This window comes from Meriones unguiculatus, chromosome 4 (assembly GCF_030254825.1).
Source record: "Meriones unguiculatus strain TT.TT164.6M chromosome 4, Bangor_MerUng_6.1, whole genome shotgun sequence".
NCBI lineage: Eukaryota > Metazoa > Chordata > Mammalia > Rodentia > Muridae > Meriones > Meriones unguiculatus.
Genome location: NC_083352.1, coordinates 53781984 through 53809611, shown reverse-complemented (window position 1 = coordinate 53809611; position 27628 = coordinate 53781984). Strand labels below are relative to the sequence as shown.

General features: G+C 39.9%; 2 protein-coding genes across 7 annotated transcripts in view; one reads left to right on the top strand and one right to left on the bottom strand.

The window, feature by feature from the left end:
• The window catches only part of Clcn3 (chloride voltage-gated channel 3), a 78661-nt gene extending 73655 nt beyond the window's left edge, over positions 1-5006 (top strand). For 3 of the 5 annotated variants that reach the window (XM_060381818.1, XM_060381821.1, XM_060381819.1), the window contains 2 exons: positions 556-631; positions 2226-5006. In XM_060381818.1, coding sequence (XP_060237801.1) covers positions 556-631; positions 2226-2384 — 235 coding nt within the window. In that variant the 3' untranslated portion in view covers positions 2385-5006. The remainder of the gene's footprint in view (positions 1-555; positions 632-2225) is intronic. The other 2 variants (XM_060381820.1, XM_060381822.1) reach the window with 1 other exon arrangement.
• A 3885-nt stretch (positions 5007-8891) lies between these two features.
• Positions 8892-26571, bottom strand: LOC110561330 (histone PARylation factor 1). Of its 2 annotated transcripts, none has more exons than XM_021657707.2 (8): positions 26456-26571; positions 22331-22490; positions 20452-20641; positions 19233-19331; positions 15876-16026; positions 12880-12967; positions 11138-11310; positions 8892-9132 (listed from the first exon to the last, which is right to left on the bottom strand). In XM_021657707.2, the coding sequence occupies exons 1-8, from the start codon at positions 26501-26503 to the stop codon at positions 9001-9003; spliced, it is 1041 nt and encodes a 346-aa protein (XP_021513382.1). In that variant the 5' UTR covers positions 26504-26571; the 3' UTR covers positions 8892-9000. The 2 variants fall into 2 exon arrangements, with proteins under 2 accessions (XP_021513382.1, XP_060237806.1); XM_060381823.1 differs by having other exon boundaries at positions 22334-22490.
• Positions 26572-27628: the final 1057 nt, after the last annotated feature.

Below are 27628 nucleotides of genomic sequence, written 5' to 3'. Positions count from 1 at the left end.
CCTGAAAATGAGGTCAGTAGTATTTACATGTGTATTTCTTTAATTGGAATTGGAAATAAATAGTAAAAAATCTAGATTTTTTTAAGTCATCCCATGGGCATTCAAACTAAGCCTCTCTTCCCCAACACACACACAGTGCTGAGGAAAATCTAAACAGCTCCTAGGTTGTTATAATAGAAACTGAAAGTGCATTCATCTACAGAGAAAACACTGAAAACCATTCTCCCAATTTTAGAGGTCTGTAGCTCTGTATCACTGAGTTTCTTTTGTACTTTTAGTTTTATTCATCTTCATAGTTAAAATTTTAGTCAAATTTTCATTATTTTGATTTTTAATTAAAAAAATAAACTCCATTAGAAATAGTATGTGTCACTTTTGAAGTTAGTAGAATGTCTGAAAATGGAACCTAGATTTTTAAAATCATTTTTGTCTCAAATCCATGAGAAGCATTCTTATGGTTTATGTTTAGTTTATTTCCTCTCCTTCGTTATCATTATGACTGGAACCTCTTTGAGTTTAATTTCTCACAGTTATTAGCATAATAATCTGTTTCAGGGTTGTCTTGGGGATCATCACAAAGAAGAACATTTTAGAGCATCTCGAGCAACTAAAGCAGCACGTGGAACCCTTGGTGATTAGCTGTGTCAGCTCTCCTCACTAGACACCCTAGAAGTCAGGAGGCATGAAACTTGTGAACTGTCAGTTCTCCCCCCATACCTGCTGAGCAAAAACAATCCCACCCTGCTGCAGCTACAGTGTCTGACCAGATGTCTGTGAGACAAATTTAGATATACTGTCTAAATTCTTATTCTTAGGAAGTAAGCGGCAGTTAACATCTCATCAGAATGAGTTACAATTCAGAACTGCACAGTCTGGTGCTGGAATGAGGAATCATTATTGGTCACTTTAGACTGAAAAGTCTATCTACTGTAGTGGATTCACTGGTCTCAGAAGACTCCTGACTGGTTAAACACGCCTGCCCTGTCACACCCAACCCTTCACCCTTTTTTATGCTTCCTGATCTGGGGAGTGGCTTTATGTAAGCTTGGCAGTAGAGTTGCTGAGCGTGCAGTGTTTTTTAATGGGCACATCGACTAGAACCCCGTGTGTAGATCTGTGGTCAGAGCACTAGTTCTTTCTCTGCTGCCCTCGCATACTTTCAGTTAGAGTGTGTGTCTCCATTTGTTAGTAGATTACACATAGGTCAAGTCTGTGCCCCTTTTATATGATGTTACTAGACTGTCATGAGTAGCTTTTGTGTTAACAGGTTTTATGTCTTAGTGGTGTCATTGATTCCAGATAAATTCTGATTTATGCATAACAAATTGTCTGGCTTTAACAATTAATACCTCAAATTATTTTGCCCTGCAATTGTCATAACTATAAGAAACCTGTCCCCATTTGTTTAAGTACACAATTGAGTGTGTGTCCCTATTGTATGCTAATATTTCACAAGTGTTTCATGCATCCTTTTTTTAAAACTACTAACCACAATATAGAAACCATTCATTTTGCTTTCTGCTTCACCTGTAATAATCTTTCAGGATTGCTTCTTGATTACTCACTTAATTTTTAATGTAAACATTAACATCCAAGCACTGCATCTTCTTTTGGGGAAGCAAAAAAAATCAAAAGGCGAAAAACATTAAGTGTGCTTTCAAAACCCTGGGTTGTGCTGTAGGTTTACCCTTGCCTTCTCAAGTTTGGGAGGCAAATATCTCTGCTGACCATTGTTTGCATATTTTATCTCAGTTGTATGTGCTTTCATGAATTTTCCGCATACAACTGGGTAATCAAAAAGTATCCCTTAAAAATTTTGGTTCTTCAAAATATTGAGGTTTTAAATTATTTTCTAATAAAATGGGAATGGGTTCCTTTTTCAAACTGGATCAGTATTATTTCCTGTTCATACATCGTCCCAGTTTTTTGTTACCTTTTTATTGGCATACTTGAATCAAAATAGCTCTGCCTCAGTGAGGCACACAGTAGTCCTCAGTCCCAGCGGGAAGGCCCTTACACTCTGAGTGACCACAGTACTCTTTATGTAGGAAGACTGTTGCTGGGTAATTTCAATTGTCTTTATAGCAAAACACTTTAAAAAATGCATAATCAGGCTGCTTGCTCTGCTCTCTATTTCTGTCAACAAAAAGGATTTATCTATAGATTTAGTTCCTCTTTTCTTTTCCCTTTTACTTTAATAGCTCTTTTTTGTTCATCCTTTTCAGGCGCCTCCTTGGCATTATAACAAAAAAAGATATCCTCCGTCATATGGCCCAGACGGCAAACCAAGACCCCGCTTCAATAATGTTCAACTGAACCCTGAAGATGAGGAGAGAGAGGAGACAGAAGAGGAAATGCATTTGTTGAATAGCACAATTCTTTAATTTGAGGGACTCGTCCGCTTTTTTTCTTCTTTTAAAAAACAGGAAAGGAAATACAAGCCGAGAGCTTTTGCAACCTGGTTTGCAAATAATGCTGGGAGAACAAAGGGATTGTTTGGGGAGGGAGAAGGAAAAGGACTGAGGTATTTCCCTAACTGACTGGAGCAGTAATTCATCTCATGTTGTTCTGCACTGGTTGCATTCACTGAGGCTATGCAGTGGGAGTGCAGGCTTGAGCCTCCATGGAGCCTTCACTGGAATCCTCAAGCATCCGGCTGTCACTTCAGCACCACAGAGACGTATTACCAGTCCCTATTTCTGGAGGGATTACTTTGAATTGAGCCATCTATTAAGACTGCAAGGTCTTGCCCTTTTATATCAGAATTGTTCTGTTTAACTCATGAATTGTATAGTTAAGCATTACCTTTCTACATTCCAAAAGAGCTTCTCCTCTCCCCTCTCCTAAGCTGTAACAAAACCTCTTTGAATTGGTGTGTCCTTTTGAAGCAGTCCTTTCTCATATTGAGATGTATTGTGATTTTACTGAGGTTTCATCACAAGAAGGGATGTTTCTTGTGCCATTAACCATGTCGTTTGTACCATCACTAAAGGCTTGGAAGCGTGCACACACACACCACTGCTGGCCAAGCAGGTCAAATCTGGAGGTGTAAATGACATCCCCTAGCTTGTGTGCTGTGTATTTCAGAATCAAAAACAAATGTGATTCTAATCAGTTTTATTTTTTTCCTCTCAGACTTTATGGATAATGTGATCTAGTCTTATGCAAATTTTCTATTTCTAAAATTACTACTATGACATAAAAGTGCTGTTCAGCATAATTAAACAAAATCCTGCTGCTGTGATGGAGGGAAGGAAGGATTCTGTTTAGCTGTACCTGGTATTGATTGCATGTTAAGCACTGGAGCTTTTTTCTTCAAATTAGATCATTCTTTTATTTCAGGATGTTTCACTGCTGACACTGGAGATGAAATGTAATTCATAACTTGCACTAAATGTATATTTCTTTTCTTAAAAATTTACCATTCTTATTTATATTTTTATGGATTAAAATTTATAAAATACAGATCAGTTAATATTGCACTTAAATAATTTTACCTTTTTAATGTGATTTCTTTTATACAGACTAATTCTGTCTTACAAATATGGAGGTATGAACAACGTTTACAATAGGCACAAGGATTTAAGAAGAGGTGGTCACTTCTGTGATCCAGAGTGCACATAATACCTTCTGATTTCTCACTGCCATCTCCTGGGTTATGTCCTTTGACCTGTCCATTCTGACCCACAAACTGGAAAGTTGAAAATAACATAAACTATTACTAGTAGATTAAAGCCAAACCTTTTTTTTTTTTTAAGAAAAATCAAACAAAATGAAAACTATAAAATCACAATGTGAGTATAACCTTTGAATCACGGGGTAGGTCCCAGCCATACCTGAAGTGTTCACTGATTATTTAAGTAGCTACAATGCACATTTCTGCAGGATTAGTTATAAGAGGTACCTCTCAGTACTTGGAATTGTTACTGGAAATGTCTGCTTTAATCATGGTCTTAATTCACGACTGGCAAAGGCAGTTTGCTCACCAGACTGGCCCAGATACTCTGAATATGAATTTTTGGAAGGCAAATGCATCCGTACAAACATTTTCTGAAACAACTGGTAATAAGCCGTTTTTAATATATAATGAGATCACATTAGATCTGTATGATCTTGAAGACTTAAACAACCAGGAAGCCATATTAGAATGATCCAGAACTCATCATCATTTTAGAATTTCTCAGCTGTGCTGTCTGCCACCAATATTTTTTCTTTTACTTCTGCTGGCAGATTTTAAGATTTTTCATAACCCCTTCATTGTTTGGCTAAACTGAGTGAACTCATTTTTAATGATAGTTGTATTATATTTGCAGTGTGCAAGGCACTGCTGGTACAAACTCTTCAGCATGGCCAACAGGTTTGACTCAGCCCCTTCTGGGTTCCAAGTCTTCAAAGGAGAAGCCAGTTTCTTTGCAACTTTACACAAAAACTGCACATGGTTTTATTTTCTACATTTTCTTTCAGACTCTGCTTTCAGACCGTTGCTTCAGAGACTGACATTTCAGGCTACATATTAAAGCATTCATTTTCTTTGTTACATTTCTCTTTCTGATGTGTCTTACTGCTGAAATATAAGAGAAGTGCCGTGTTTTTAATGTGTTCAGAGCTTTGGGTCTTTTTTTCTTTTGAGTATTAACATATGTTCTATTTTTCTTTTTTCATTAAGGTGTGGTTGATTTCCAACCAAATAAGAGAGTGAATACCATGAACTACATGTGCCTAGCTAATTGGCAAACTTACTGACCAATATACTTAGTGCAGCGCCTTATTTGAGTACCCTTTTTGAGACGGTATGATGAAAATGGGCAAACGTGTCAGCATCTCTTAATAATAATTGTTTTTGCTTTTGGTTTTTGAAGAATGCTTAGTTTGTTAATCTGTGCTGTTGCTTAGAGCTGTATTTATCTGTTTTTATTTATACTAGTGTAGTAAAGCTGCATATCATTACAGTAGAACTTACTACTGTGATGAGTTAATGAGAAGATCTATTAAAATCTCTACTTCAATGTGTGGTTTGGCCTTTAATTGCACCTGTACCAGCAGCCCTCCCTCTGCACAGCTGCACTGTGCAGTCAGTGTAGGCCAGCATGCCTGGCCCACGCAGCCTTGGAAGAATAGTGTTTGAAGTGCTTCTGGCGGGTCATGGCTGTTCCTCTTTTGGGTGTTGTAAGCAAGGAGCCAGAAGAAAGGAGGACATGCTCAATTAAGAAAGCATGTACATTGTACGAGCAACAGGCTAGGGCCTCCAATTATCAAAACGAAAGATTCCAGTTTAGTTTCAAAATGTTTGTCTTTTAGAAGAACAATGATACTGTCTTCATGAAGAGCAAAAGTAATCACATTAGAAATACACTAACAGATCTGCTTTAAAACAGTGGTAAGAAATACTTGAATGAGAGTTCAGACTTCTAATAAGCATTTAGTTAAGAGGAAAACACCACAGGGCCAGGATGAATCTTCTATTCTGTATTTTTCACTTAGTGTTCATTGAACTCAACTGTGGTGCTCTGAAAATAGTAGTGTTCTAGAGAAGGTAAAGATGAACAGGATTTGCTAGTGTATCCCTGAGTGTATGAGTGTGAGCTCAAGGATGTGCATCCCTAAGGTTTTCAGTGTGATGAGAGAATGACATGAGCTGGAAAGGGCTGCAGGAAGACGAGATCAGTATCACCTCCTATTAGGGTTTAGACGTTACGGTGAATTTATTTTGTGTATATGTAAATGGAGGCATGTACATACTATATGGAGGTCAGAGGACAATCCTTTGTGATCAGTTCTACCACTGTGTGGAGTCCAGGGATCCAACGAAGGCCATAAGGCTTACTTCTACCCACTGAGCAATCCTGCCCGTTTTTAAGATTAAAAAAAAAAAAAAAAACTTTATTTTTATTTAAGCTGTGGTTATGTTCAAGTACCCAAGGAGGCCAGGTATCAGATCCTCTGGAGCTGGAGTTTCAGGTAGTTGTGATGTACCTAATGTAGGTGTTGAGAATGTGGCTCCTCTGTTAGGAGCAATGCGTGCTCTTAACCACTGAGCCATCCCTCCAGCCCCTTATTGTGTGTGTGTGTGTGTGCGCGCGCGCACGTGCATGCACGCAAGTGCCTTTGGAACTCAAGTTATAGGTAATTGTGAGCCACTAGACGTGGGTGGTGAGAACTGAACTCCAGTTCTCTGGAATAGCTGCAAGTCCTCTTAACTGCCGAATGCTTTCTCTGTCTCTCTTCCTCTCTCCTTCCGTTTCTCCCTCTTCTCTCTCCTCTCCAGCCAAGAACTAAGTTTTAAAACCTTTTAGGATTTCAAGTAGGATATGCAATTCAAGTTAAAAAGTCTGCCTTGAGTTAAAGGGAAAGTATATTCCAGAAAGAGGATGAAATTACATGGATTTAAGTTTGGACAGAGAAGAGGCAGACAATGGTGGAATGAGACAGCAAAAGAGAACTGCTAATGAGATGAGAAGGGGAACCATTAAGACAGGGTGGTCCAACCCAAATGAAGGAATTTCAGAGAGCCCTCAGCAGCTAGATATTTACTGATAGGTGAAACTTCGGCTGAAAGTTGGCCACTGTGAGCATACTGACGACCTACTTGAGTGTTTGATGGAATGGTGGCATGCCATGGTGGAAGTGGAATGGGTCTTTTAGGCAGGAGAGAGCTGTGATTCTCCTGTGAGGTTTTCAGAAAAGGAGTCAGATGATTTTAAGATGCAGGTGATGGCAATGTTTGAGATCAGATTTTCAGGTGTAGGGTGGTTTTATGAAGAAAATCCCAATTGTTGGGATTTTACAAATGAACACTCAGGAGTCAGGTGCTGGTGTGAAAACCAGCTAGCCCAGAGGGGCAGAGAAGGCACCCAGCTGACCTTCCTATTCAGCCTAAGTTCCTTCTTATTCTTCCCGGTCTTAAACACCCTTCAACTCAGTGTCCTTCCTCTGTTTTCTTATGTCAACTGGCTGTTTGCTCTGCCTCCTGACCTAGCGTTAACTTTATTTAGCTCTTGTTTACAGAAAGCTTTTGGGGTAAAGTTGTGTTCTAGGGCTGAGCCACACCACAGCTAAGTTCACAATAACCAGAAAGCCTTTAACCCAAGCTCCTTGTCTGTGTGTGTTAGGGCTGAGCCACATCACAAGAAACAGGTTTTTCCGGTTCACAATCTCAGGGTTTACAATGGGATCAAATATCAAATACCCAGCAGGGTATTATGGTTTATGCTAATTGTGGGATGAGAGGGAAATGGATTGATCCAAGAGGCGGAGCCTTGTATAGGATGGACCTTGAACACTAAGGGAGGCGTAAAATGTAAATGCGAAATATTCTTTGTATACAGTATACTGTGCTGTTAAGTCTGTCAAGTTCTGACATACTTGTTGCCACTTCTGTAACATAATCTGAGAATGAAGCTGTTGGAGCTTGAGCACAGATGAGGAAGAACTAGGACCTACTGACATCCAAATTAGCCATCTGAAGTTAACCTCAGTGTGACATGGTAGCTCCCCCCTCCCCCCCAGCTACTTGGTTCTTAGTAGAGTTTCTGTAAAGCATAGTTTATTTGGTTTAGGATACTAACATAAATACAACACAGAATTGAGGATGGCTGCATGGTGAGAACCTTGAACCAAAAATCAGGTTGAAAAATTGGGGTGCCAGAGGGAGGAAGATGGAACGTTGGGGGTAGTATTTAGGTAATAAGAATGCTTGGAACCTTGATGAGGTTTCATTTTCAGTACTGACCAGCTCCAAGTTTGTCAAACCCTAGGCTAGAAGAGTGAAGGGAACCAAGGTCTGTGCCTTGAACCAATGAGAGAATTATGCTGACACGGTTGGGGACTGTGCTGTCAATACAGTAAGGTCAATTTGGGGCTGATGAGTGGACTTTAGGCCATTATAAAATATCTTTCATAGTGGTGCATTTCCTTGGACACAAGCAACATAAATGCTTGGGAGGCTAACATAGAAATTCCATCAATGGGCTCCAAGAAGTAAAAAAATGAATTTAAGTTCAGTAACAATCCTGATTGGGTCATGGTGATTCATGAATGTGCTTAGGCACTTAAAATGTGTTCCAGTTGGATAATAGGTAAATATACATACTACATATGTATATATGGACTAAGTCTTTAGTGGAGTAAAAAGGCAAGAAAGGAATGCGTGGTATTCTACAACAGGGAGCTTGCTCTTTGATGAAAGTGTTCAGGAGCTGAAAGATCAGTTATCTCATTGCCCTCGTTACTGTAGTCACAGATATCCAAATTAGAATTGCCATGCACGTAATTTTGTTTAGCAGGGCTAGGGATCAAACCTAGGGCTTCACTCTAGACAAGTGCTTTATAGTTGAGCTTATTTTCAGCTTTACAGATAATGGTCATGTCTTTTGTCCAGTTCCTATTTTGGCTCTGATAAGTTGGTACAGTTTCTGAAGATACAGTTCCAGATTAGGTTAGGCTTGTGGGTGACAAGGATGAAAAGCTCTTCCTTTTCATTTGTTCTTGATAAATCTAGCTGAGATTCATATTAGCCCCAAAGGCATATAAAAAGTCTTATGAACTGTTTCTGAGACTGTTGCCATCACTAAAAGGAGAGGTTTGTTGTGTACTGGTTTTGCATGTCTGTCTGGTGTTTGTCAGATCGTGGAGTTAGACAGTTCTAAGCTACTGTGTGCTGTGTCATCTGGAAGAGCAGTCAGTGTTCTCTAGCCCCAAGTGTTTTCACTCTTAATTAGTCTGGTATTTCTAGTTAATAGATGGGTATTTGAATTTGGATAAGCACTGTTTTATCAGCATGTTAATATTGGGGACAGTACTCAGAAAAGTACCTTAGAAACTTAGAAATTTCTAAAATACTAAGAGGAGTGTCATTCACTAATTAACATGTGAAAGAGAAACACCAGAAGAGCTGTAGTGTGAAAGTTTTTAATAAAGTTTCCATTATTTATTTCTCTCTCTCTTAAAAACCAAGTGCCATCTGATGGCCCCACTTTGCAGCATTGCATGACAGCAGCTCACTCATCCTGCAAGCTGGTCTATGTTCTCTTTACTTCTGCTTGCCAGATGATCTTCAATAATTTTTGCAAACAGGTCCCTCTTCAACAGATTATATGCAAGAGGTAAAAGCTGGCCAGCAACTTTGTGAAAATACTGAAAAGCAAAGAACAAAACATCAAGCCGAGAAAATGGTGGGTACAGCTGACAATGTGTTGAAAAGCACCTGTGCAACAAAGCCTACTTCCAAAATCATGTCATTAACTCAGTGGACATGGGATATGCAACTGCTATCCTGTCCAAGAGGAAACTGTTCACTTCAAAAAAGAAAAGAAAAGAAAACAAAAGCGTTTCTTAACAACCTTTTATACCCAACTGCTGTCAAATGCTTTTTCTCCTTAACTATTTTTACTAGTCTTTTTTTTTTTTTTTTTTCATAGACTTTGTAATTAGGTATGTCAAATATGGGCTTTCAAATCACTCTTATAATTAAAAAAAATACTTTTACATGTATGTGTTTTGCCTAAATGTGTACCACATAATTGGTGTCCAAGGAGGTCAGAAGAGAATGTTAAATCTTCCAACATGAATTGCAGACAGTTGTGAGCTGCCATGTGGATGCTGGTAATTGAACCCAGGTTCTCTGGAAGAAGAGTGGTGCTTTTGACCATCTCTCCAGCCTCTCTCCCTTTATTCTGACTCATTCTTTATAGTCATAGGTTTACTGAATTGATTTTACAGTATTGCTATTACATACACAGTAGGGGAAATCCAGATACATTACATTCTTTTTTGGCTTTTTTTTTTAAAGTCCATTTTTTTTTTTAAGATTTATTTATTTATTACATATACAGTGTTCTGCCTACAGGCCAGAAGAGGGCACCAGGTCTCATTATAGATGGTGGTGAACCATCATGGGGTTGCTGGAAATTGAACTCAAGACCTCTGGAAGAGCAGTCAGTGCTCTTAACCTCTGAGCCAATTCTCCAGCCCCAACATTATATTCTTTTGCTGAGAAACAGTAAGCATTTATTGACGTACTTATACAATGTACCAAATCTTTACATTATTCATGTGATTCTCACACCATCAAGTTTGCATTTTTTTTTTAACCTATTTCACATCTTAGTGGAATTTACAGTTAGGTCCTTTGTGACAATTGTATCATTCTGCGTGTTCAACACTTCAGATATTTTTACTGATAACAACACAGGAGAGGGTTCTCACTCAGGGTCTCTGAGCAGTCACATCAGTTTGTCAGGTCCCACCATCAGTTTTTCCAGGTGGGGGGACAGGGAACCACTGATCTGTGAACAAGCCCCCAGATGACTGATGCACATGGGAGGTAGAGAGCTACTGACTTGCTCCTCAGCATGGTCTGTAAAGTGACATGCTGAGGAGCAATTTGGTCACTTGGGTATGTTAGTGCCATGAGGGCCTCATCTCTGACCTAATGAAGCAATTTGCAGTAATAGCCACAGGTGGCTTCCAAGCACCTGCAGTTTGGGAATGATGGACTAAGATGCTGGAATGGGACGCCTCTATGAGACTGGAGAAGGTGCTCTACCAGTGACTTACCAGAGATAGCATGAGAAACGTGTATGCATACAAGAAGGCAATTTTACAGGTAGGAGAAGAGATAAAATGGTACTGAAAAAACTGCCCAGCCATACACAGTTAGGGATGATGACTTAAAGCCAGTCATAACTAAGTCTTATGGACCTTTTGACTCTGAGGCACCTACAGTTAAAGTAGCACAGATAACAGGTAATGTTCTTAAGGAACAATCGTGATAGACTACTAGCTGCAATGTTTTAATTAAAATATTTGAAAATAGTATTCAAGGCATGGTAGTAGATGACACTGCCTAAACAGAAACAGAAGCAAAGGGTTAGGGTGTATATATTCCCAAATTCATACACACACCAAAAAGGTGGCACACCCCTGGAATATTGACATGTAAGCTAACTTTAATGTGAACTTGAGGAAACAATTTTGTTAATTCACCTTTGCTGGAATACAAGATCGCAAGAAGTTTTAGAACTTTGGCTTTAAAGTCACCTCAAACTGGAAGTCGCCTGCCAGCACTGGGACTTGAGAGTGTAAGTGCAGACTTGAATGTGTGTATGGAGTAGTGAGGGAGACAAGAGCTTTCACTCACGTGAGAGCCGTAGCAGAAGAGGTCCATCCCTAACTCAAGTCCCATGCCGTAATCACATTCATCGTTAGCAAACTGCACAAAAGTCATCATTTCCTGAATGGGCGCAAATGCTTTTAGTCTCTCCTCATCATTTGCTGCCTCAACAATTGCCTTGCAAATTCTCTTAAGGTCAGCTGAAAGAAATCAATGATGAAAAGATATCAAATAAAAAAATCACATGACCATCTTTAATGGTAGACTTTACATAAGGGCTTTTCCTTATGTATTCTTCTAACAACCTATGTCATCTTATTAATCTGCCATGCTGTAATTCAGAATGTCGGTCATAATGTTACTTCTGGTTCAAGCAGCCTGGAAAGGGGAGCAGAATCCCCAGTCCTTCCGACAGAGACTGATTATCTCTCATCTCAGGGAACAGACAAGACAGATTAGTGTGAGAGGACAACTGCATATATAATTCACATTTTTATAGTACCCATATTAAAAAGAGAGTGCTAGTGATAGGGCCCTGTGGGTTAGAGGTGGCACCTGTCCACAGGCCTTTGCCGCTTGAGGTGATTACGAGGCAGCATGAGATCATCCATCCCAAGTGTTATCTTAGACCTCCATATGCACCCCAGGGCATGTGTTCAGCCCTTTCTCCATCCCATTCTCCCCTCTCCCTCCCTCTGCCCCCACCCCACACACCCAAACAAAAAAATAGATGAAACTAAAGATATTTAACTCAATACTCCTAATATAGCACTATTTCAACATATAATCAATACCAAAATGTTTAATACTGCTCGAACTTATAAATTTAAGCGAAATTTTTAACAAAATGTTAAACATTTAAATTAATGCCACTTGACAGTGGCACTAGGACACATATGAAGTGTTCAGGAGCCACTTATTAGATACCTCAGCCACAGTCAGTTCCCCCTATGAATTCCTAGAGGAATAGTAAGGCTAGATGGTAAAAAGGATTAAGTATAAATTGTGACAACACTCTCAGCTTACTGGCTGGATATGCCACATGACTGAGAAGTGCTCAGGCTTGTTTAATCCTAGAGGAAATCCTAGAGGAAAAGTGTACGAGGTGGGACACTTCCTTGAGGCGGTACTAAGTTGGATTCTCTTTAGATTTTATACCCACAAAAGCAAGAATATAAAGAGTGCCAATAGGGGTGCTCACAGTAAAGAAAGAGAACAATAGATGATTTGTTTTCAACAGAGTATTAGCCAGATTTTGTGTAGTTGTCCTCTAAGTATTTATGTATGACCAACCATATAAAGTAGTATCTCAGATCTATGAAAACCAAAATGAGCACAGAGATCTTGTGCTTTGGGACTACAACCAAATGCTTACTCTTCAATCATTACTATGTCAAAGGTTCTAAAACAGGTTAGAAAAATATAACCTAAGCAATGTGTTAAAATTCCTTACAGTCTTAAACAGTATTTATCTTGTTTGGGGCATTCATTATGTGACATCACACTAAGAACTTTATATCCTTTTACAATCCAGAGACCCCTATGAAATGAACATCACTGCCTATTTTGTAGATAAAAAAGATAAGGTTTAGTGACACTAATAGTTTGCTCAAAATAAAGCTATGAATGCAGTATTAATTCATATATGTCTACCTGAAACCTGAGTTTGCTCTTAACAGTTACCTATCACCCAACACGAGAAAGCTTTCTCCATGTGTACAAACATATATGCACAAGTTTACACATACATACACAAATTTACACATTACCGTCTGTTTCAGGGAGCTCTCTGTAGCCAACATCATTTTTATCTATGGGAACCACCAAGCCTGCACCATGGAACGTCTTTGTCACAACCTAATTTTAAGAAAACAACAAATCACCAAAAACCACAAAATGACACCTTGTGAAAAGACCCAGAAGATCAGAAGACCTGTCTCCCAACTTCAACCACATAAATCATGAATATTTTTACAACAGAGCACCCATGGACATTATCAGTAAATCTGGATCCTGGAGAGAATATATTTCTTTAAAATCAGAAGTCACGCATTTGAAGTAATTATAAAATACACAAATGTATTAAATTGTTTTGACGTGTGAGAAAACAACCAGCACTGTTACAGAAAGCAAGTCAGTAAACTTTCTAAGCAGCAAGCATGGAAACTGGGTCTGGAAGGAAGATGGGATTAGGGTGGAGTCTGTGGGAAAACAACAGAACTCCTTAATGCTGCCAAAATTCAGACACCTATTTTTGACCCCCGAATTTTAAGCTCATTAATAAACTCCCAAAAACCAGGCTAGTTCTAAGTGGTGCCTTTATAGACAAATTACATGGCTAGTTTACTTTTAACTTTCTTTTAGGGTTATTTTTAGATCTCTTTAGTTGTTTTTTTTTGTTTGTTTGTTTTTTGTTTTTTTTTTTTTTGGAGGGGGAAGGGGAGAAGGAGGTGTGAAACAGGGTTTCCTCTGTGTAGCCCTGGCTGTCCCGGGAACTTGCTTTGTAAACCAGGCTGGCCTCGAACTCAGAGATCTGCCTGACGCTGCCTCCCTGGTTATCTTTTTTTTTTTTTTTTTTTAATATCTCAGGTTGGCTTGAAAATTTTTGCAGTGTTTTCATTTATGAATCTTTTGCTTGCACGTATGTCTATATAATACTTGCATGTCTGGTGCCCAGGGAGGTGAGGAAGGGGCATCATATATGCTGGACCTAGTTACAGACGGTAGTAAACCTTCATGTGGGTCCTGTGAATCAAACCCTGGTCTTCCGGAAGAGCAACCAGTATTCTTAACTACTGAGCCATCTCTCTAGCCCATGGCTTGCATTCTTGGTTCTCCTGCCTCAGGGCTGCGGTTACAAATGTGCACCAACATACTTGGTCTTGGTACTGTCTAATTAAATATCTTCAATATTCCACTTGTGTAGTCTAGTGAAAGCTTCCAAAACAGAAGAAAAACAGTCCAAAGATGACCTCCTCTTTTAAAGCTTTTATCTAAGCCCAGGTATGTTAAAAGTTACTTCATCCCACTCTTCCATAGCCCTCCCTCCAATACTTTCATCATCTGCTAAGCCACCCTACAGGGCAGAATATTCAAAAGGAATTTTCAGACACTGATATAATCTATAGCTTTATATCTTGATCTTTACACCAGATCATCTTATTGTTGGCTTTCAGTCTTTAATGTGAAAACAAAACTAAAATACTACAAGAAAAGTGTAAGGAATTAGTTTCAATACACATTTCTTTTAGGGAAAATATGACTCATAAACTTTGCATTTCAAAGTACGACAAGAGTCTACCTATGTGAAAACACTGCTATACTCTATAATGCTATATAAAGCCTTAACCCAATAAAATGAAGATTCTATGCTAATCTGCTAGGGCAAAGTCACTGGCATACCAGTGGAGCTCAAGTCTGCAGAAATAGGAACATATGAATGAAATGATCTCACAGTAACATTTAAAAATTATACATAAACTAAAGAGGACTGAAAATAACTATCAACATGGAAAGAGAAAAGTAATTTTCTTGCAAATGGTTTTCCTTGTATTTCTGTAATAACAGATATAGTTCAATAAAAAACAAATACTGAATATAAACTTGGAAGGAGCAAGAATAAGCACAACATGAAATTTAAGTTTCAATCATATTTACAGATGGAGGAAAGTATTAAGAAAGTCTCTAAACTAAATTATAGCTGTTTACAGAAAAAAAAACAAGGCTCTTCTCAAAGAATTTGCTGCCCTTTCCATCCCAGAAGCTCAGTCCAGTCAGGACACCCTCAGAAATGGCAATAGCAAGTTGAGGTACACTTCCTTTTCTTCTAGTAGGGATTTTCCTTGAGAACCAGAATGGCGGAAGGAACACAACATGTTAAATGCCACTGTAATTAATCTTAAAATATACACCTTTGGAAACTATTTCTGGTCTTAGGACTACAGAAAGAGTACCTAAGGCAGCAATTCAGTGGCTGTGTGTGACTCGACACTGACTCAGATCACAGAGTGAAGTAGGGCTCAGAAACTAAATACATAAATCCACTAAGAACTTTGCACAGCACCAGCTCATTCAGAAGTAACATGTGTGTTCAGATAAAACAGCTTCAGAAGCTATCAGTGAAAGGCTGCAGGAGAATGCCGGCCTTTCACTTGCCCACCACTTATGAGGAATGCCCACACAAATAGCTAAATTCTTTCACGTATCTGTTGACTTACTCTGATATTCCTAACTGAAAACCAAAAGAACCCCAAAGCTGAGAATTGCTTGCTCATTTATAAAACATTTCCTTACACTGCAGGCACTAGAAAATGCTGATGGGATCAAAGAGGAATCAGGAGAAAATGAGCAAATCCTACCCCATACTTTTTCTAGACAGAGAACCACCTTTGAGGTCTAGGTAAGTCACTAGGAAGTATAGAACACCACCCCTAAAATACCTTGCACTGATACAAGACCTCAGCCATCAGAAAAGGAAGTTTAACATTAAGTACAAAGCTGCTTTTATTTACCTTTACAAAATGTCCAATACAACAAGCTTAAGAGACTAGAATGAGTTATGCAACCAGAGGAGCAGGCTCCAGTTGCAGGACTCGGCCTACATGCCAACCTGGAGGAGCCACCTGCCCCCTGCCCCAGGACTGCCCTGAGTCCCTGGGGATGGCATACAGCTCTCTTTAGGACAGGACTAGAGAAAAGTATCCAGTGCAGGTAGGGAGGAGCCAGGAACAGAGCCCAACAGGCACATGACCTGGTGGAACCCTACCTTCTTATCTCTCTGTCTCATCTTCATGGTTCTCTGTTCCAGTGAGTATCCTAGTTTTCTGGCTGCTTCTGTGAGTTTTTCATCTATGTCTTTCAAAATGCTAGTTTTCTTTCTATCTGTTACTTCTTTAAGTTTTTTCATCAAAAATAATCTGGAAAAGAAGCAAAAGCCCTCGTTATATTGCTAGCCTCTATTTAATACAGGAGTCAAGGAGCAGAGATAAAAATGTCAAGTTCTATGAATCCTTCTCTCCAAAGTCCTCATAGGTTGAATCAAACAAAGAATAAGCAGTACTAATAAAAAGCTGCCAGCCACAGAAAGAGCTAACATGTCTATACTGTGTAACTTCATTGTAAACACTGGAAGGAAAACATAATCAAAAGAGGAGGCTGAGTTTTAAGTCTTACTTCTAGAAATTAAGATATGGCATACTGCCTTGGAGAGGGCTGGCTCAAGAGGAAAACACAAGTGTGCTGTCCACAAAAGGGATTTGTATTTTTAAAACACCCACCCTGGCAGCAGACTCCTGGAATAAACTGGCCTCTGTTTGCAACCACATTAGGAATTTACAGTAGTTATGTAGACTAATAATTAGTTCATGTTGCAGGCTTGATCGCTCCTGTAGATAAAAATGCTGGCTACAGAGAGCTCCCTGAAATGGACAGTAATGTGTTCCATATGCAAACATGTGCATGTATGTAATTCTTCATTCTTCTTTACGTATCAGGAAACTGAGGTACAAAGGATAGTAAGGATGGACTACATATCATGGAGACCCAAACCACAATAATCAGCCCCTCCTTATTGCAGTACCGTTGCTTAATTTAATCACCACAGACTGTATACCAAGAGATGTATTAACCATTAGATCTAGTCCTGTCGAAAACATGAATGAATCCTATCCTCAAGCCCTCTTAGGGAGGCCAGGAGGCCTTCAAGTACCTTGTGTACAAGTACACTTAGGCACATACACACATACACTTGCTCCTTTGTAAAAGCACTTCCTCCATTATTCTGAGTGCAGCCACCAAGACCCTTTATCCATCAAGCAGTTGTGATCAAAGCTACTATCAGCTTCAACACTGTGCTAAATGATGTTTAAAAGGTGCAATGTGCAAACTGAAGCAGTTTTGTTAGGCCCACGGAAATGTCTTCAGGTCTGGATAAAGCTCTACCCTTGCATGTTTCACAGCACTCTGTAATGGTTATTTGGAACATACTGGCTCAGTAAGTTATATAAATCTTCGAATGTTGAAACTTCTCATTACACCAAGTTCATCCCATTGTGCAACATGAAAAACATCACATTCATGACTATTAGGAAGTTTCAGTGAAAAGCTTATCTTATTTTGTTAAACCTTCAATTTTATCAATGATACCAAATACAATCTGCTTTTTTTTTTTTTTTTTTGGTTTGAGAAAATGTTGCTCCCAAAAGCTTGTACCCAAATAAAGTCTATCAGTCTCTCTCTTTCAGTAAAAGTAGGTAAAAGTTTAACTCACAATACTTCAATATGCAGAACTGCTTCCTGCCTAGTTCCCATTTCAGCACACGCCAACGTTCAGATGCACTGGACTACAGAGATCTATTGTAGTTGGAGCTGTGCATTGCTGACGTCATTAAACACACCTGCACATACTGAAGAACGAACAATGCAATACTGCTAACGTAGTGCCAACATGCTGATTCTTAAAGAGGTGCCAATACTACCCACCACTACCTTTGTGCCACTGGTGCACAAATAAACAAAAACACGGAATACATTCTATTACTACACTATATTTAAGGTGGTATGGACTACTGCAAGTCCTTTAGTTCAAAATTATTGTAGCATTTACTTTTAGGGAAGGAAAGCAGAAGGAAAGAAAGATTAAACATCACTCCTATAGTTTAAAGATTAAAAATTTTGAGTATATTTTCCACATGCATTAGGATAAAAAACAAAACAGAATTATTTTGTTGTGTTACTTGCCCTCTTCACAACAAATGGAATCATGGCATTTATATAATATAACAAACAAATGTTTTATATGTATTTACATTATCTTCCTTATTGCTAGTTGTGTTATTTCTATAATTTGTTTTTATAAACAATTTATAATGATAATGCCATGAGTGTGCTCCCCAGCACTAGAAATTTTTAAAAAGATATATTTATATGCTGAGGTGTTCTTAAAGAACACCATGTAAAAAACACAGCCACTGCTCTCATGGGCCTTACATGCTGGCACAGGAAACAGACAATAATATGTCAGTGAACAACTACAGTTTCTAATATAGACAAAGCCAGTTTAGGTTAATGATAAATCTTAAAGGTTTAGAAGAAAGGTACCAAGGCCAGGGCTATAACTCAAGTAGAAGGCACTTGCCTAGAATGCTCATGGCCCTGGGTTCAGTCTTCAGTACTCACAACCCCAAAGAGAAAAAACAAAACAAAACCTACACCAATTACAAATCCCAGGCAAACTTTACCGAAGACTCAAAATTGTCTTACAAGAGAAAGAACAGAATGTTGCTATCCCTCTGTATACACAGCACAGAACAATAGTCACTTTTAGCTTGTTCCACATGGACCTGGCTTATCCTGAGCAGAAGCATCTCTTTCAAGGCTGAAGGAAGGGTTGGGAAGTAGTGGCCATGCTTCTGCATTCCCTCTCCAGATAAGCTGTAGCCCAATGACAAGTCTAGAGAAGCTGTAGATGAGATCCTAGTACCTCATCCTTAGCTTCATGATGCTGGGGGGCAGAAGGCAGGGTAGTGATTTTGCTGGTGTAACTACAGATGATATAGCCCTGGAGCTGCTTGAGAGAGCGGTCTATTTCTCAGCTTCTTGATACCAGATGAGACAGTAGTCATCCAACTGTTATCCCTGGAGGCTCCCTTTTCTAGCAGCCTTCCAACCCCACCCAAAAATTCTGTAAATACCTTACTCGGGAAAACTTTTCACTTTGACTACACTGTAGTCAATGGACTCTTAATGACAGTGTTTAAATGTGAGGTCTAGTAGGGAAGGAAAAAAAACTGATTTTTTTTCATGGGGCATCTGAAGTTAAAGTTTAACAATACTCACACATTTTTTTTTGCACTGCAGGGAATGAAACCTAGAGGGTTTTAACATGCTAAGAACATATTCTGCCATGTGCTCAGAGCTCAGCCTAGGATTCAGCAATATGTCCAATAAATATGCAGTTGCATATGCTTTGGGTGACAAGCATCAGAACTGTGTATAAGGCTGGCTTCAAGAGTCACAGAAGTGAACCTAGATGTGGAAGCTTTGAAGTCACCATAATCCTACTTTGTAATGTGTTGTAGACATGCAAACAAATTAAGAGAATTGAAATGAAATAGTTTCTTACTTGATGGCAGCAAATACATTATCTCCATTTTGAACAATTATACAATTTTTCTTTGCTTCATTTGTACCCACATACACAGGAAGTTCATCAGGAGAATCCCTGTTTTGACAAAAGATAATAAAAGTTTAGCTACCCATAAGTTACAATGCCAAGAAGCAGCAAATTAGGTCTATATACAAATTTGTTCCTGTAAAGAGTAGACTAAAGTTGCTAGGTTTAAGCTCTAAGTATTTTCAGACTATCTACAACAAATCTTATAACAGACCTAAAGCCAGGGCTCTTAGTACCTAATTACCTTTTACTCAAATACAAAAAATGAGAAAGTCTGTCAATAGAATATTACAAATTGCCAATCACCTTCATTTTAGAGTATATTAAGAAAAATAAAAGCAAAAAGAGAAAAGTGGAATCAAAACAAAAAAGAAACAGGACGGATTATCAAATATTGAAGAATCTTATTCATGCATATATCTCCAACTCTTTTACAATTGCAGGAACCAGTAGAGAGAGAGGTTAAGAGTTCTTGATAAGGTTCTAGCAGTCAGTTAGTGTTAAAGCCAGGAACGGAAGCCATCTGACCCCATTCTCAACCCCATGAGTTTCTGTATCATACTTCTCTCTACCCGTACCACATCTTCTCTCATTTCACTCAGACTTTACAACACATCACTCCCACTACGAGTGGACAGCTATTTCTCAAATTACCCTATCTGTAACATTCTACTGCATCTGCAGGCATTCACTTGATTCTCACAATATTCCTATCAAATATATGCTGTTATTATCCATTTTCCTTCGAGAGAGGAAACTGAATCACAGAAAGTTACTGACTGGCATACTGTCATCAAGATAATAAATGGCAGGACCAATCTGTGAGTCCTCTTGTCCCCTTGAAGTATATGCATGGCTTAAGTCAAACAGCTGGTCTATATTATCTTACTTGGGCTGAAAAGAAGCTCATCTGACCCCCCCCCCCCAAAAAAAAAAACAAACAAACCCAAGTTTATATTCAAAGAGAAAGAGAAATGAGAGAAGTTTAGTGTGAAGAGTTTACCAGCCTATGCAGGCTAAGAGGTTAAGGGTAGCCAGAATAATAGACAGACTATGGAGCCAACAGGAAGAGGAAAAGGAGTCTTTCACCATAAGGGATGCCAGTAAGGTCCAGGAAGACTCAGAAATAGCAGAGTAGCTGTACTGTAGAGAAGAGACGTTCCTTTACCTGAAATACCCCATGTGGTACTGAGTTTTATTATCTCCAATAATAATGGTCTGGAACTCAGGAGGATCATAGTAAAACCTCCAGTGAAGATTATAGTTCAAGCCTGTGGATTTTTTCTTCATTTTATGTTTCCCAGCAAGGATATCATAAGGACCCACTAACCGAAGTCCAAGGCTTGAGGCAAGTGCATCTATAAGGAAAATAAGTTTATTCAGGCAATGCTTTCTAGAGGCAAATAGGAAATAATGCCTTTCACCATGATGACTTTTCTTTTTCTTTTCCTCTCCCCACGCCCCTAGAGACAGGGTCTCAAGGTTAGCCCTGGCTACGCTAGAATTTTGTATAGACTAGGCTAGCCTTAAAATCAGAGATCCACCTATCTGTGCATCTGTACTGGATTAAAGGTATGAACCATACCCAGCTCTGAAGAATTTCTTTCTTCCTTCCTTCCTTCCTTTCTTCCTTCCTTTCTTCCTTTCTTTCTCTCTCTCTCTCTCTCTCTTCCTTCCTTCCTTCTTTCTTTCTTTCGTTGAGACAGGGTCTCTCTACGCAGTCTTAGAACTCATCATGTAGACCAGGCTCACCTCAAACTCAGAAATCCATCTGCCTCTGCCTCCTGGTTCTAAGTAATTCTTAAACAGTTCTTTTAAGAAATGCTTTTTAAGTCAGTAAAAATGTTTTTACTCAGTGGAAAAGAAATCAGTTGAACAGAAATGTGGCACTAAGTTTAGGATATTTTCATTACTGCATTAGCTTAACACTTCAAATATTCCTGCCTCTATGTAGGCCTAGCCAAGCGGCTCTGCATTGTTTCAGGAATAAGAACCACACGCTTACCTGCTATCTGCCATAGCTACAAACATACAGATTAAGGAGAAGATAACATAGATGAAGGATAGAAAAAACATTTCCTTTCCTTCTCTTCAGCTGTCAATCCAGGTTCTTTGAGATAATCTGTAAACCAGAACCCTCACTGATCTTGTTTCACAGACCACATGGGCAGAGCAAGCAAACCACAATGCCAAGAAGTCTGTGCAGATGTGCACCTTACAAAGTCAGGGTGCCTGCAGCTTTCCTAGGGGGGTATCACCCTTAAACGCTCCCTCCCACCCCTTCTCGCTCTCTGTCAGTTCAATAAATATCCTTGAAGAAAATTATTAGTTTACCTACTCCATAAGACAAATTTGTAGAAGTAAAATGATGATATATGCAACTGCTCATTCTCCTCCACACTTACATGATGGAGTGTTTTGTAACTGCCTGCCTTTGCCGATAGGTGACAGAGCATACTGTGCATTATGGTTTGGGTATGACGTTTAACCAAAATGGCTCATGTACTGAAATCATGGTCCCCAGCTGGCAGCAGTTCTGTGACTGGCCAATAGTGGGTCAATGACCCTAAAGGGCTCATCCTATCCAAGGACTACTGCTCCCTAATGTTGTTTGCTTCCTGTCCTCCACGAGGTAAGCATTTTCTGACACATCCTTCTGGAATAACATATCACTGGCCCCCAAACAATGGAACCTACTAACAATGGTCAGAAACCTTTAATATCATGACTCAAAATAACCCTGTTCTACTGGGCTGTTTCCTCAGGTCACAGCCATGAAAATTGGCAAACATTAATATTAACTTGTTTCTCTGACTACACCTGTTTCACTACAAAGAACTGTGGGAACGTTCTTTTGTCTTCTTTTTTAAGATGGCCTTACTCTGCAGCTGAGGCTAGCCTGAAACTTGTGATACTCTCAAACCAGCATCTTAATTGCTGAGAGTATAACGGGCATGTATCACTGGACACAGCTGAATCTTTTCTCTATGAGCTATTTCTGTCACCTTTTCCTGTCACAGGAGCAGAGAGATGCTGGAAGAACTCACCACCTGGCATTTCAGGATCAAGTTCCTCACAGAACTTCCAGAAATGGTAGAAATCTTCAGGCAGGGAAAGCTTATAAAGAGTTTCGACTTCTTTTCGAAGGTCACTGGAGACATCGGCTTCAGAGGATTTACTTTTCTTCACATCAACTGTCTTTTCACCCTGAAATTGGCATTCACAGCTTTAGTTCTCCAAAAGTAACTTCAACAACTCTCCCTGCATACCAATATTGCTTAGTGTTGGTCAGTTTCCAGGAGCTACATACATTTTTCTAAAGAGTTACTTTTATTACTGTAAAATGTGTGTGTGTGTGTCTATGGTGGGGTATGTGGCTGCCTGTACAGGCTAGAAGAGGGCATTGGATTCCCTGGAACTGGAGTTATATGAGATTTATAGCTGTCCAACATAACAGTAACTTAACCTGGGTCCCCTGAAAGACCAGTGCATCCTCTTAACTGCCGAGCCATCTTTTTTTTTAAATAATTTATTTATTATTTTATGTGCATTTAGTGTGAAGGTGTCAGATCCCTTGAAATTCACATTATAGACAGTTGTGAGCTGCCATGTGGGTGCTGGGAATTGAACCCTGGTCCTTTGGAAGAGCAGACAGAGCTCTTAGCCACTGAGCCATCTCTCCAGTCTCCCGAGCCACCTTTATAGCTCCATTTTCACATGTTAAAAACAAACAAACAAAAAACAATAACAAAAGCATGTGCTAATGATATATAAGTAAGAACCTAGGGATTCTTTTGTATAAAGTAGAAATAGTTTACATAGTAGTCAAGAAATACCCACATAGAACATGTCTTTAAATATGCTTCTCTATAATAATAGAAACAAAAGAAAGATTTTTTTAAATTGTCATAAAGGCATAAATAAGCTGGGTGTGTTGGGGCAGGCCTGGAATCCCAGCACTCAAGAGGCAGAGACAAGTAGATGCAAGTCCTGCACAGCCAAGGCTACACAAAGAAACCTTATCTTTAAAAAACAAAAACAACAATAAAAGGCATAAATGTTTTTTGTCCTATTTTGGTAACAAGATGTTATCACATTATCAGGCCTTTTGTTTAAGCAGACTTATCAGCTCATCAGACAAACCAGAAGCAAATCACCAGAAGTAACTGGATAAAAAGGGATTTATCAGATAAAAGCTGTTTCTGCCAGATATAGGGGCACACACCTGTAATGTCATTGCTCCATAACCATAGCACTCAAGAGACTGCCTGGGCAAAGCCATCAAAGATACACAGTGAAACCATCTTTAAAAACAAACATGTACAATGGCACATTTGTATAAAGAAGCCAGGGTGAAACCTAAATTAATAAGAAAAAAAGCTGTTTCTATAGGAAGTCCAACTATAGTTAGATCTGGACTACTTACCGCAATCAGTACTAACCTCCCATTTAAAATAAGATACCTTCCTTTTGACACTGCAAACAAAAAGAGAGGGAAGGTACCATAAAGGATCAATAGTCTCCACTAAAATGAGAATAAACTCTGAGCTAAAGCCACTTATTTCAGAAATGGCTTTGTAATCAACACTTGCTTATTCTTTGTATCTTCTAGCACCTGTGCAATATAAGTACACTGGGCTAAAGGATGCTATCAGAAAGCTGGTTCATTTCTGCCAAGGTAGCATGCTTAGTTCAGGTTATCAGTCTTGTTTTCTAAGTACAATCTTTTTCTTTCTGAGAACCTCGATCCCTTGGAGTAGAGTATTTCCACCCCATTCCTCCTTTCAACCCAGACTTGTGGTTCTGAAGCCAGGGGCATCTCTGCACATTCTGACCCAAGTGGGGCTAGTGGCACCTAAGGAATAAAGCACTACGATGCACAGGAGAGTAGCCCTAACACGTTGATTAAGCTAGAGTTGACATTTTTAACCCAGGTGTTGATAATTACATTTTCTCAGAGGTCCAATGATATATATTATATCATTCAAAGTCCACATACTGTATTTACAAATCAGACGGCATGTAAGAATTGTTCATGGCACTGTACTTACGGGTTGAAATGGCAACCAACGAGAAAAAAAAATGGATATATAAGACTTTCAAACTATGGGGTACACCAAATAAATGAAAAGGAAGTACAGTTAGACAGCATGACTCAATCTTAGTACAATATTCAACTAAGAAAAGTACTCAATATTAGATGTGAGGTAGTTTTAATAAGAACGGCAACCACAGGCTCACAAATCTGAATACTTGGCACCAAGTAGTGGGGCTATTTGAAAGGATTAGGAATTGTGGCCATGTTGGAGGAAGTGTGTAACCAGGGATGAACTCTGAGGTTTCAAAGAGCCCATTCCAAACCCACAGTTCCTCCCTTCCGCCTTTGGATCTGGATGCAGCACTCTCAGCTACTTCTCCAGCACCACATCTGCCTGCATGCTGCCATGCTTCCAGCCATGATGAAAATGGACTTAAACCTCTGAAAATGTAAGCCAGCCCCAATTAAATGGTTTCTTTTATAAGAATTACCATGGTCATGGTATCTCTTCACAGCGGTAGAATACTAAGACAAAATGCACCATAAAAGCTTTTTAAGAAAACAACAAACTCTAAAAGAAAGCAAGGGGTAACTCAAAGTTCAGCGAGATAGCTAGTGGCCTAGAATCAACGGGAAAAGTTTAGCTAAAAAGTATAAAGGAAAAAAAAAAAGTATAAAAGCATCTCCATGGGTAGGTACAGAGCTGGGGTAGTGTTGTTATTTTTTTATTTAAAAAATTTCATACAATATATTCTGGTCACAGTTTCCCTCTCCCCCGATCCCTGTGAGCTGCAGGGACAGAGTTCAGGTCATCAGATTGGAGGTAAGCACCATTACGCACTGAGGCTTGTTGGAGGAAGTCATCGTGCTGGACCTTGTTTAACACAGGTTCTATTGTAGCCCGGGCTGTCCTTGAGCTTGCAAATGTCCCTGAGGATGACACTGAACTTTCAGTCCTGTTGCCTCTGCCTGCCAAGTGCTGAGATTCCAAGTGTGTGTGCACACTCTAGTTTTTGGGTTGACACCTAACTTGGCTTTCAGCTGTCAAATTACATAACCTCTCTGTGCTTTGTACTCTACAGTGAAGACACAGTGTAGTGCCTGTTGTCATTATTTTTGTCTTTAATAAGGAACAGATCTACTTCAACAGTCGGGAGCAGATAACTGATGCAGGCTATTACTGCCAGCATTAACACACCACTAGATCACCTCTAACTATTTCCAGTTAAGTCAATTAACCTGCCAAAGCAGCCCACACTACCTTCAAAGAGATTCCTCAGCTCTTCTGGAACTCAAAATGCTTCACAATCCTCAAATCCCTAATAAATGGATTTTGAGGCAGCTGCTCTCCTTAGACTATATTTTAAACTTGGTGTTGTGATAAAACATGACACAACATGAAAAAATATCTAAAAGCATCATCCACTGACCTTTAGGCCTTAACAACAGCTTCATCGCATCCAGTTTAAAACACTGCTAGAGTAACTTGTTAAACAGTCGTTCCCCTCTTTAATTCCTATTAGCTAGCGTATGCTTAGGAAACCCATAAAGTCATGTAACAGTATACACTGGCCACTAATTTGCGTCCCTGTATCCCTTACACTTCAGGGGATCTCTTATTTTTCGTCGACATCAAGAAAGACTTTAAAAGTCATCTTGCAGAGCGGTGGTGGTGCATGCCTTTAAATCCCCAGCACTGGAGAGGCAGACGCAGGAGGATCTCCGTGAGTTCGAGGCCACCCTACATAATGGGTTCCAGGTCAGCCAGGGCTACAAAACAGAGACCGTCTCAAACAAAAGTCATCTTTAACAACCCCAATACTTTCTTCTGCACAACAGCGTTAACCTCAAGCAAAAAGTTGGGAGTAAAACGTTCGTTTGCACGTGTCCCGCGGTCAGGGCAGCTGCTCCACAAGTCTCGGCTCCCACCAGACCTCAGTTTCCATCAGCTGGTTGAATGAACGAATGAATGATTGAATGAATGGTCGGTCCGCTGCATCGCTTCGGGAACTGCACCCAGAGAACCGACTGGGGCTGGGAAGGAACGACTTCCCCCGGCAGTCCTCAGCAGAGCAGCCCTCGGCTCGGCCGCCGCCCACAGCATCCTCAAACCCGAGCATCCCGCCTCGCCTACCTTCGGCCCCGCCTCGCCCGGCCTGCGCTTTCCGCCACCGCCGACCATCCTGCAGCCGCAGCGGGTCAGGGCCAGCGTTCCCGCCGCTTCCGAGCGCCTACGACTGCTTCCGGGTTCAAAAGCCGCCAATCCGCTCAGCGGCTCCAATTTAGAAATCAGGCTCCGCCCCCTAAGGCGGGTGAGGGAGCCAAGGCCCCGCCTCCAGGTCGCGGGCGGCCCCGCCCCCTGAGCTCAAAGGAGGCTTTGCCAGAACTCGGATCCCTGAGATGCCGCCAGGGCCCCGCCCACTGCCCAGCACCGTGCTGGATGCTCTAGCTAATAGATTATCGAATTTGGGATTCTCCATCAGGTACAAACTTCGTCCTCAGTGCATATTGCTGGCAACATAGCTGTATGATGCTGCCTCACTTCAGCCCTTTCGTTTTTTTAATTTTTAATTTTTTATTTTTGTTCATTTAAAGAATTGATCTTTTTCATTCCAACCATTTCCCTTCCAACTGCACTGTTATTATCTAACATTTATTCCGCCCTTGTCTTCAGGAAGTAAATCAGTCTTTTCTCTTTTTCTTTCCCTACCTCCGTTTCCTTCCCTGTGTCTTCACATCCTTTTTCTATTCTCGTTTCTCTCTCCCTCTTTCTTAATATAGTTTGTTTTTTACAACCTGGCTATGGTTAGTTGTAAGCCCTGAACCACAACCACCAGCATCTACATCCCCAAAGGGAGCTAGTTTAAAAGGCACCCTGTCAGGCTGTGCCCAGAGTGTAAAAATCACAGTCTGACTCTCAGGACTCAGGGCTCCACCGCCTGACCAGCAATGTGGAATTCCGCACTCCGGAGGTGGAGTCTCCACATCCTTAGACATAATTTTTTACCCTTATTTTGTGGAATATTTCCTCAGTTTAAATTTTATCTTATTTTATGTGTGCCTGTGGTTTTGTGCACGTGTGTGCAAGTATCCAAAGAAGCCAAAATAGGCATCACATTATGCAGAGATGGAGTTACCAGTGGTTTTGAGTCACTCAGGTTTTGAGAATAAGGGTTTGCACGTCAAACCAGGTGCACAGCTGCTTCCGTGTCTGTAAATGAGGCAGGGTTGGAAGATAGAGAAAATGGAAAGAACATCCGAACGATAACAGTCCCTCCATTATCCTGCCCCACTCCAATTTCAACAC

Excerpts from the sequence above, each read along its gene's own strand:
- LOC110561330 (XM_021657707.2), bottom strand. The coding sequence starts at position 26,503 with ATGGTCGGCGGTGGCGGAAAGCGCAGGCCGGGCGAGGCGGGGCCGAAG. Across the intron at positions 20,642-22,330 it reads TGATCCTGAAATGCCAGGTG|ATGCACTTGCCTCAAGCCTT; the intron begins GTGAGTTCTTCC and ends TTTTCCTTATAG. Across the intron at positions 16,027-19,232 it reads AATGTATTTGCTGCCATCAA|ATTATTTTTGATGAAAAAAC; the intron begins GTAAGAAACTAT and ends CTTCTTTTCCAG.